We start from the raw sequence: 11,644 nt of genomic DNA, 5'->3' as shown, positions 1-11,644 counted from the left end.
GCAGCCCCCGCAGGCTCAGTTCGGGAAGGACGGCATCCATGGGAGGGACCCCACGGGGAGCAGGGGCAGAGAGGGACCCTGATGGAGCGGCGGAGGTGAGACCACGCCGAGCCTGAAGGTGCCGCGGCCGAATGCCGGCGGGATCCAGACCCTGACCCCTGCACCTCCCGCTGTGTGGCTGAGGCTCTGCGTGCCCGGCTCCGAGCCATGCGGGGCGCTGCTCCGCTCCGCTCCGTCTCCGGGCGGGGCCCCGCCGCTGCCCGGTTCCCGTTCCGCCGCGCTGTGCCCGCCTCCCTCCCTCCCTCCCTCCCTCCCTCCCGGCCCGGCGGGGCCCGCAATGGCGTCGGGCTGGCAGAGCGAGGCGAGCCTGGCGGCGCTGAAGGAGCAGCGGCGGCAGCAGCGGGAGGAGCTGCTGGCGGAGGTGGGCGGCCCGGCCCCCGCGGGGAGCCTCCAGCCCCTCGGCCCCGGGCTGGGGGCGGGTGGAGGAGCCGGGGGGAGCCCGTGGGAGCCCGTGGGGAGCGGGGGCAGGGCAGGGGCTGGCCGCCGAGTGATTTCAGGGGGGTTGTGCTGGGCGGTGGGGCTGGGGCTCTGCCTGCTTTACGCCAGAGCATGGGAGGAGGCAGACCCTGCCGCACAGAGGTGTTTCTGGAGCAGTGGCAGTGTCCTGGCTGGGCTGGTGCTGCTGTCTCTCCCCACTTCTCAAAGCAGGGGGCACAGAGGGGGTGTTAGGTACATGCAGGTGTCTCCCTGAGCCCACAGGGAGCTGTTCCTAAGCATCACAGCTCCCCTTCTGGGACTGCACGGCTCTGGGACAGTTCTGTCCTGTGTGTTCCCCCCTTACCAGCAGCTGGAGGGAGTGGCCTTTCACTTAGCAACAGATGGTATTTTCCTGCAGAAGTTTCTTTTTTGTGTTATTAATGTGTCTTCTGCACTTTCTGCTCTCTTTAAACCACTATGCAATAATACTGTTAGGAGTGCTCCCCTGCCCGGTTGAAACTCTTGGATGTGCACAAAACATTCTTAAAGAAAGTGAAACTTAGGTAGGGCACCATTATCCTGCCTTACCTCTTCTCATGCAGCAAGCTGTTTGGGAACATGCAGCTCTGTTTGTACAAATATTTTACATTGTCAGGCATCGACAGAGTAGTTCATCAATATCAAATAATCATTTTTCTCTTCTTTGCTTCTACTTGCATCAGCAGTGCAGTGTGACATAGAAGTGTTCTTGTTCTGTGAGGGTGTTGTTTAAAATTTTTGACATGACATAGTCTTGCCAAATGTCCATGGATGGCCTTTTACGTCTTCTAAATATCTCTAAAATACTATTGACTGTAAGTAAGAGAGAGAGCATTAAACACTTCTGTGATGTTTTCATAGTAACTGGATGGTGATATTAAATATGCTGCAGTCTGTGGAAAACTCAACCAATTTGTATTTAACCTGTCATCACTAAAATAACTCAAAATTCCAGGAGACACAGTAAAGCTGAGAAAGGTTGGCTTGCAGCAGTGAAACACAATGGCAGTGAAACTAAAGCTGCTTCCATGGAGAAAAAGCTGAAGCTGGTGGTGAGGGCTCCTACTCGTACAGAGGATGGGGGAAAAGGGATGGGGATGTAGGGGGGAAAGGGGTGAAGGTGGCTTTGGCAGAGGCAAAGCTGGTGCTAAAAAGCACTATATTTTGGCTGTAATGGCTGTGATTCTTGCTCTTGGGATATGTCTCAAGAGGTCGTTGATGGTAACGTAGATGTAGCTTCATGGGTCCTAACTCTAAATGTTGACACGTTCCTCTAGATCTAGATGCTGCTCATCAGCCTTGCTGAAGAATAATAGAAAATCTGATTTTGAGATTTTAGGTTGGAACAAAATCTGAATTTATTTTTCTTTTCTTACCAGTAAGTTGTGCTATATTACAAGATATACTGTGTCGAATTTCATTATTTTTTTTCTTCAAGTTGACAAAGAAACAGTACATTACATTATTTAGCCTGTTTTTAAAATGCCACGAATATATTTTATTCCTATGTGGAAATATTAAAAAAAAAAAAAAAGTATCTGCAGCTTTTTGCAATGCTAAATAAAACCAAATGCACAAATTCCACCTCTCTTTGTGCTACTTGAGGTGTTTATCTTGTGTTCTAAATCACGACTTCAGTGGAGGAAATACTCTTGCCTCTTATTAACGAAAAATACACAGCAAAGAATTGCAGAAGGATGTGATAGAATCGTAGATTCATTAAGCTTGGAAAAGCCCTCCAAGATCATCTGGTCCAACCATCCCCTGCCACCACTGTCACCCACTAAACCATGTCCCCAAGCGCCACGTCCAACCTTTCCTTGAACACCCCCAGGGACGGTGACTCCACCACCTCCCTGGGCAACCCGTCCCAGCGCCTGACTGCTCTTTCTGAGCAGAAATGTCTCCTCATTTCCAACCTGAACCCCCTCTGGTGCAACCTGAGGCCATTCCCTCTAGTCCTATCACTGGTTATCTGCAAGAAGAGGCCAACCCCCAGCTCCCCACAGCTTCCTTTCAGGCAGTTGTAGAGAGCAATGAGGTCTCCCCTGAGCCTCCTCTTCCTTAGCCTAAACAACCACAGCTCCCTCAGCCGCTCCTCACAGGACTTGTGTTCCAGAAGGATATTTCAAGATAGCATTGACTGATTGAATTTCATCTCTCCCCTTCCTAAATGTAGGTGAGAGTAAGGCAGTATGTACAAGGAAGGCAACTCTAATTTTCTGTATACATCAGTGCTCACAATTAATTTTTATCACTCAAAAGTAATAACTGGGGAAAAAATATTGATCTATAAAGGTGCTGTATCATTGCTCATTCAAAAGCTATTCAAGTGGTAGAGATTATTAGGAATGAAGAACAAAGGAAATCATTACACATTACATCTAGCAATAGCCAATACTCAGTGGAGTTTGAACTCAATTTTTTTTTTTTTTTAGCACTTTCTTAATAAACTCTCTTTTGAATGATGTTAAAAGCAGTTTAGTTTTTTTTTTTTTTTTCTATTCGCTGCCTGCTCAGGAAAGAAGAAAGCATGAGAGAGACAAATTAAAAGAACTCAGTGGTATTCTGCCCGAAGTTCTAGGCAGGAAAAACTGCAAATGACAGATCGGTGGTTTGGTTTTTCTTCTCTTATTGGGGAAGGTAAACAGTCCTCATTTGTAGAAACCAAAGTATTTCTGGTTTTCCGAACTCCTAAAGATGTCAGTCTGTTGATTAATGTATACATAATTGGTAATATTGACAAGTGAGCATTGATTAATATTTTAAATGTGTTGACTTTCTCTGCTTTACTTAGATTAATCTCATTATGGTCAGACTGCATGTTCCTGTATGAGCAGAACAGAATTGGGAGGAAACTACTGCAAGACTTCATCTTTGTGAACTTTGACCCTGTTGCTCATGAAGGCAAGAAAGAAATGGGCTTAGTTTGACGGATTTACTGCAGTATGTGTGGCTTAAAAAAAGGAGCAGGAGGCCAGGTGGAGGTTGGGAGCACTGTGTGGCAGGGTAGTAGAACAGCGGTGACTTCTAGCTTTTGACTGATATTCTAAGGGCATTTATTTGATGGTTGCAGTCTTGGAAGTTCCTGCTGTTTGTTTTGGGAAAGGAATTGGGAGGCTGTGTATGTCTTTGAGTATTCACTCCTAATAATCTTAGAGGTTTATGGACATGAACATAAACACTTCAGTTCCATTTCTGAAAGATGAGATGTTCAACTGACTCACCTTAATTATAAAATATAACCTGTATTTGTAAATATAAATTTACTTATTATAAATATAATTACTCAGCTTGTGATTATAAAATATTGAAAAATTTTAGTCTGTCTTCTGTTCTATAGAGAATGTAGTTAGGGCAATGAAGAAAAGGAAACCTTTAAACCTGGTCACCAATACCATCCTTTTCTTGATGGCTAGGACAGTGAGGAGTCCAAGGGAACTCTATATTCAAAGGCAATTCTGCCAAAATCTCTGAACGCACAATAAGGTGCTAGGATCAGCTCACCCTTTTCTATTTGCAAATTGCACATCCACATATGTAAAAAGAGATTTAAATATATTACAAATTTTGAAACAGTTGTAGAAGTAGACTTGACTTATTACCCTTTATTTTTAAAACAAGCTGACCAGAAGTTGCTTCTTGCTGACTTTTTTTTTAATTATTATTAATTAAACTTTCCTGGTTTTGCTGGTTTTGATTTTATCCTACTTCTTATGAAAATCAAACCAACCCATTGATTGAGATTTCTCTTTTAAATTTTGGAAATGTATCTTATTTGTGCAGTCTGTCCTCCCAACTGCATTGCTCAAACCCTGGCAGCTGGTAATGTTTATGGATAATGATCAGTAATCAAATAATTAAGTGTTGACATGCAAATTGTTATCAAGCTCCAGAAATAGCATCTTGTTTTGATGAGTGTGATATGTTCATGACACTACTGTTTCAGTTTGCGAGTTTAGAAGGAGAAGATAATTTGATAGATGTTTGGGTAAGTGCAGGCATGTGTACTTTCCCTAGATGTGAGTACATTTTTTTTTTGGTAAATACTGGCAATAATTCAATCCTGAATTAGTCCCTGAATCTGTGCTACTACGTGTATTTTTGTCTTCCAGTGTTACAGCTCTGTGAATTAGACCTCGAGTCTTTCACTCATTGGTCTCAAAGGCTGATGTGATTTGGCCATTGCTTATTCAGAAATTGTCTTTTAATCATTAGGGATGGCTGAGAGATTGCGAGTTTCTCTTGGTAGCAATACAGAGGGATTTAAAAAAAAAAAAAAGTGTAAGTAAATGAGAACTCAGTATTTTAAACAAATAAGATGTTCAGGAAACAATATAAATAAAATGATTCTTTGGAACAGGCTTACGGCACAAACAAGAAATTGTGTGTATTAGTTTTAGTCCTTTAGATTTCTGAAATAATTTTGAGATGTACAATCTGTTATAATCAGGAATGTGTTTGCTTTTGATTCCGGAATCTACATTTATTTTTGTTTTATATTTTTTATTTATTTTCTTTGAAAATACAACCTAAAATAAAAAGCAGTGATATCACAGAATGCACAGCCTTTGACCTCCAGGTAAGCCATGAAATCAGCATGTTCTCCTGAGGCCCGGGTAGGTGTTTCCTTAGAAGAGCCATCGGGTTGTTGGAGTGACTAGGATCTGCAGAGGTAGCGGTATGCTTCGGCAGCATCTGACACTTCAGTTTTTAACAGAAAAATAATTTTTGTCTTACAGGAAGGTGGTACTGTGGTACTGTACTCACATTTTTGACTGAAATTAGAAGAGTAACAGCAGTGAGAAAGGAATACTGCCTTTCCACAGGCTTTCAGACTTCTTTTAAACCACTTTGACATACGCTTTTGCAAGCAGTGCCTCTGGTTGAACAGCCAGGTCGTTCAGAGCCCTGCTGCTGCCTTCACTGTTAGGCTCTGCGAGTCCTTCCTTTTGGGTGCTCCTGGCTGTGAGTTCTCTAGCCTCTTCTTTAAACTCTGTTCTGTAATGAGTACCAATCACAATAAGCTTAAATGGTTTCAATCTTATCAGTGGTCTGTGTTCTGCACCCTTTGGCAGGTGGAGGTGGCAGAGAGCAGTGATGTTCCAGCTGGCACGGCTGGAGCAGACGGAGGTTACCAGCAGCCGGGCACAGCTCAGCTGTGGCAGCTTGGGGTGGAAGCTCAGCCCTTTTGCAGGTCCTCCTTGGTAAAGCTTCAGGGGTGTAAGGATAATCAGAACATTGAGGGTAGGAAAAGCAGTAAGCGTACAGGAAAATCAGTGTGCTTAAGTGGAGAGTTGGTGTAGGAGCATCAGGACGGTAGGAAGGGGTTGTTTGGGCTCCCTGGAGATGTGCCCTCAGGTAACCAGGCCTTCCCAGCCCTGAGCTTTGTTGTGGTGCAAGTTGTGAGAGCAACACTGCCCACAGAGACCTTTCTGATAGCTTAATATCAGAAGTGGCAAATGGGTGGGACCAATTTTATGGTAGGACAGGAAGATAGTTCTGAAATCAGGAGTTGAAGCTCAGTGTCTGAATTTTGGATTCCTCGTTTTGATATCTTAAGGACTGGGCTAAGCGTTTTCTCTTTTGAACTTGCCTAACAGAAAGCTGTTGCCAAAAGTTTTTCCACGCTCCTTCCTCCCAGGACCCAAAGTACACATCTTTTTTCTTCTTTCTTGCATGGAAACTGGTAGCCTTCAAGACCTTGCCTGGGGGCCAGCTTAGAAGCTTGATGTGCACGAAGCTGTACCCTGCTCTTGGTGGGATGCATTTTCTGTTGAGGTAGTTCCCCCTGAGGCCAGAGTACAGTGACAGGCAGGGAAATGCAAGGAAAATGCTGGGAACATATGGGGTGGGAGCATGGAGGAGGAGTGGGAGTGGAGCCCTGCCCTTCCACGGCAGCTGGCCCTGAGAGCAGCTTGGCTTCTTTGTCGCTTGTCTCTGTCATGCTGTACTGATCTGGTGGTGTGCTGCGGAACAACTTCTGATTGTTACTTGGAGGAAAAGTGATTGTTTTCTTCCTTTTGAATGAAGAAGTTAACTGTTGTGTGGTGGTGGTGATCATCTTACCCTGAAATGCCACACTGAAAGGTGGGAAACTGCAAGGTCTCTGTCGTGGTATGGAGAGCTTTCAGTGGCCTTGGTGAGAGCTGAAATGGTAAACAGAGTCGGGAAAGGGTGTTGGTGGTCAGGGTTTTGGTGTGCTGCAGGCATGCCCACTTCTGGACATCTGTGAGGTACTTTCCTGTAGCAACCTCTAATTATTGGGGACCTGTGGATTCTGCCCACTGGCAGGGTGTTTGATCCTTTCTGCTAGATCCTACAGTGATGTGCTGTCATTTTTGCAGCTTTTGGTGTTTTGTGCTTTACAAGCTGTTGGGAACAGGATTTTTACTTCACGCAGCAATTACTGTGGTTAGCGGCCCTGCAGGCCGGGACTCATGACCTGCCTCAGCTCTGTAATGAGACTGGAAAGCAATTTCCCTGAGCTTGATTTCCTTCCTCTCTCAGATGGGACTGTGAAATCCAAGATCCTTTGGCCTGCGTGTGGTAAAGGCTGTAAAGAGTTTGCTGTGCTGCCGTGGCAAGCAGTACTAACCTAGTGCTCTGAAGTGATTGCTTATGTGACACCAACAGACCTCGCAGAGAGCTTTGCCAGCGTTAGACTTCACCTCGTGCCTGCCTCAAATGGGACCGAGCAACTTTATTAGGGTACCACAGAAGTTGCTAGTTGCTTTTAGTGGTCCTCTGTGTTTGGTGTGCTCTGCCACTTGCAGAATTAATTCATTACTTGGCAGCAGAGTTATTTCAGAAATGAGACATCCTCTATTTATGGAGAATCATAAAATGGTTTGGGTTGGAAGGGGCCTTAAAGATCATCGAGTTCCAGCCCCCAGAAGGAAGCTCACAAATGGTGTTGTGGTGGCAACTTAAAATGTACCAAATGTTAAGAGCTTGTCTGTAAGGGTGAAAGGATGAGTTGTATTAATGAACTTCCATTTGAAATAAAGGCTTGAATTGCTGTGGGTTGGGAGCTGTGAAACTATTAGTTGGCCTTCGTAGCATAGAATAAGGCTGACAGCAGACTTAATTATAAGATGTAGAAAAGGAAGAAAAAATAGATGGATGCTAGTAAGCCCTGTGTGATTGATTATAAAAGGCAAGTGGAATAGGAAGGACGTTTGGAGCTAATAAAGTAATGCAGACAAATCTCCTCCTCCTCCCTGGTGACACTTTAAATAATTAGGGGTGTGCTGTGAGGGAAAAACATTCACCAGCTATAAAAATAAATATTGTAATGTGATGGTAGAGGGAGGTAAATAGTTTTTAGCGATTGGAAGGACCAGAGGTTGTTGCTTCTGCCTTTCTTGCTGGGTGTTAAATTGATAATTCATGTGAAAATGTAACTTCTGGAGTCTTTCTAAATGGCTACGCAGCTTTCTCATTTGTTTTTAGTTAGGATATTGTTACAAATCTTCTGTAGTATCTCCGTGTAAGGAGAACCAACTTCAGGCTGCTGCTTTTGCACCTCCCGCTTTTTAGCAGTCCGGTGGCATTGCCGCCACAGACTCATCTCACACAAGCCTGTTCCAGCCAGAATTCGGGAGACAGCGGTCTGCAGCTTAATGCTGATCTCAAGTCTCTCTGTGCCCTGAATATGGATTTGTGCACTTCAGCCAAAGCTGTGATCAGCCACTTTTATTAGGATCACGTATCTCCTTTGCATAAATACTGCCTGTGTTTTTTTTTTTTCTTATTTGTAGACCTAATCAGAAGGATAAAAGTTTCCTTTGTACCTTATTTGTAACATTAGCTTCACGTAACTCAAGGTATAGTTGTAAATTTTGCAACATGAGGAAAATAGTAATTTCATTTAAAATATGCTTTTTATTACAGAGGAGGGCATGAGCCTGAATCACAGGAAAAAAACAAAAACAAAAACAACAACAAATAAATGAGAGCCCTAATTGATAGGGAGCCCCTCTCCAGCTCCAAATTAAGAAGAAAATGTCTGAAATGTGAAGCAGAGGTGGGCTTGGGAGGGTGCTGGGGGAGTAAATACAGGAAGGAGAACAGTGAATGATGCTCAGGAGGAAGACTTGAAGAGGAAACAGGAAAGGATCAGGAGAATGATTTTGTGGTTTGATACTTTTGTAATGTGTGAAAGGACACAGTCGCTTCCCACTATGTAACATTGTCACTCTTCCTGTGTGCAGTCCCCTGGTTTACCATTGCAAAGGCTGTCTGGTAAACTCAGCAACTCAGGAAGAAAACCAAATTCTGCTTTCAGCTTTTGCTTTGACTTCAGTAAAACTCGCATGGTTTATCTCAAGCAGTTGAAGACACTGCAGAAGTCAAGTTGTAATAATTTAAAGTTTTTCCTGCTTAACCAAGTGTGATGATTGCATTTTGGGATAAAGAGTTTTCATAATGACTAATCATGTTTGAAGGAACTTGTTTGTGAAAACCAGGCTTGTGTTGAATGCAACAGAGGAAACTTCAGTGGCTGGAAAGGTCCTTATTTTATTCACATAGTTTTCAGGAATCCTTTACAGGAGTTGAAGCTACAGTGATTATTAATTTTTCAGAAGTAGTAATAAAAATATTCCCATTTTTCTCTCCATAACCAGAAGTGGTAGAACATCTGGCAGCTCACAGTGCCAGTACTTACATGCTTCTTGAGAGCCTGCACTTCTGTAATCCACATTTTGCACCTGGCCGAGATACTTCTAAGGTTGAATGTGCACAAAAATAGGCTTGCTAGCGGTTACTTCTAAAATTAATAGAGAGTGAGCTGTGCTTGGCAGTGGTGTAACTGCCCAGCTAATTTTTTGAAGTAGAAAATCAGAAGGTAAGTCCACTGTATTGTATACATATAGTATGCAGTTCACGAGGGCTGTAAGAACAGGAGATTTCACTGAATTAAGAATGGAAGTTGAATGTCGTTGCATCACTTACTGAGTGTGATAGAAGGAAATCAGTGCTAGAGGAGCTGCAAAGCTGTAACTTGAGGAAGGAGTGTGCATAATATGCCAAATGGGAAACTCAGCTAAAACATAATCCTAAAGTATTTTTATTGCTGTCCTCTGAAAGGAGAAGTTCTCAAGTACAGCCCTTAAAATGGTGTGTGATTGTGGTGACGTGGCTTACAAAGATGTCTGTACTTAATGCTATTAACTCCATTTGGTTATCTTTCTTCTCTGTTTGTCTTAGGCCAAAATTAATTATGAGAAGGAGGAGAGGCGCAAGCTGAAAAAACATCTGCGAGGTGAAGATACGTGGATGCTTCCTGAAGTGAATGAACGTGTGGAACAACTGGAAAAGGTGATGCAACTGTACATCATTGAATTGTGTTGTTGGCTCTGCAGCATGTCCACATGAACAGGAAGCTTTGAGGGCTTTAAGGTGATAGAGAAAACCTTCCAGTTTCTGAATTCCTTATGCTTCAAATTTAGGTTATTTTAAGTGGAAATAATCTTTCACTTCGAGGAAAAAAACCTAGTCATTCAGTTCCAGCTTTAATTTCTACCACATGCAGATGAGCAAGCCCTACCAGACAAGAATAGAGAAGAATTCTGGAGGACACAAGGCTTGGTATTAAGTCCGTGTGTGGTAATTCACAGGAGAAGCTGTAATGGAACCACCAGATACCACAACCTTAAGTATTGGTTTAGAAACTTGTACAGGTGCTTCAACAAAGGGCACGTGTTATTGAAGTCATTTCTGAGGAAATAGATTTGACTGAAACAAACATAATGTAGATGGTCTTCTGTGTGGAATTGTAGTGCCTTAGTTCCAGTGAAAAAGGTACTGCTGGGTGGGGAGCTGGTTATGGGTGTGAGGCATAGCATATTCCTCCTGCTCCCCTCCACCCCAAGGTGAAGAGAGGGGGAGGGTATTAGAAGTAAAATGTAGCTATGGCCAGCCATGTGTTTTACCTTTCTCAGTACGGTTTGGTAAGTAAGTTGTGATTGTTCCGCTCGTGTGTGGGTGACTTGGTTTACTGAATCTCATTTACAAACATTTACTTGTAGGAACATTCTGTGCAGAAAAAAAAGAAAAAGGATAAGCATTCAAAAAAATCTAAGAAAGAAAAGAAGAAAAGTAAAAAACATAAATCTGAAAAGAAGGATGACTTCAGTGATAGCTCTTCAGTAAGTAACAAACTTTAAAGTGCTTCAAATGATATTTTAAAAACCTGCACCATTTTATTCTTCATGGGTACACATAGTTAATAATACTAAGACTGACTATTGCAAAAAACTGTGGCAAAGTTTCTCTCTTTAATATAGCAAGTATTGAATCAATTCAGAAGATGATGTGAGTGCCTCAGAACTTTAAAATGTTCAATTCACTTATTAGGAAATAAATTTACAGTTTTTCAGCAGAGAAAATGTGGGGAAAAAATCTTGATTTTTGGTGACTTCTAGGATAGAGTAGAAAAATTCATAATTCTCTGCAGTCAATGGTATGTGATAAAACAATGTGTCTAAAATTGCATGTTTGACTTTGATTTTAAGCATGAATTACTGCTGCCTTTTTCCATAGATATTCAGCTGGGAGTTGTACACTTTTCTAAAGGAAGGCTTAGGCTTGTGCATTTGCGTCTGTAGTCAGTACAGATTTTACATCTGGCAAAACAGTACAGAGACTGCATTACAAATCAGGGTGCTGCTTTCTGGCCACGTTGTGTAAAACATCCCTCCCGGTGGTTTGGTGCAAGTCCATTAGCAGTGTAATTGTTCTTTTCAGAGAATCTGAAAAAGATTTATCTTTTCAGATATGAAAAATTTACTGAGTGAATGAACGTGCAGTGTGAGGAGATTTATTTTCCTGGGACAGGCAATCAGAATTCAACTATGCTTTAAGTATGGGAAGTAAGCCACAAATGTCCCATGTTTACAGTGGGAGTCATCAAAATTGCTCAGATCACATCAGTGAGTCCCAGGATACAGCACAATCCCGGTTCCTTTGATCCAGAGTCTCTTATTTAGATAACAGGTTCATATGAATAGCAAAGAAATGCTATTCAATGAAGCGCTCTTTGCTTCAAGTGTAAAATCACAGTGCATAGTTTGCAAGCATAGGTGGTCAGGTGGGAAAATGGGAGAAGATAGCATGTAAAGAG

General features: G+C 42.7%; 1 protein-coding gene across 2 annotated transcripts in view; it reads left to right on the top strand.

The window, feature by feature from the left end:
* The first annotated feature begins 319 nt into the window (after positions 1-319).
* Positions 320-11,644, top strand: part of CWF19L2 (CWF19 like cell cycle control factor 2) — a 67,827-nt gene continuing 56,502 nt past the window's right edge. Inside the window, exons 1-3 of one of the 2 annotated variants that reach the window (XM_082784007.1) lie at positions 320-421; positions 9,730-9,840; positions 10,551-10,670. In XM_082784007.1, coding sequence (XP_082640133.1) covers positions 338-421; positions 9,730-9,840; positions 10,551-10,670 — 315 coding nt within the window. In that variant the 5' untranslated portion in view covers positions 320-337. Of the gene's footprint in view, positions 422-3,322; positions 3,424-9,729; positions 9,841-10,550; positions 10,671-11,644 lie in introns of those variants that run through there. The other variant, XM_082784008.1, reaches the window with a different exon arrangement.

Source organism: Aythya marila, assembly GCF_965140915.1.
Source record: "Aythya marila genome assembly, chromosome: 1".
Classification (NCBI taxonomy): Eukaryota; Metazoa; Chordata; class Aves; order Anseriformes; family Anatidae; genus Aythya; species Aythya marila.
This window is presented reverse-complemented; position numbering and strand designations above follow the sequence as displayed.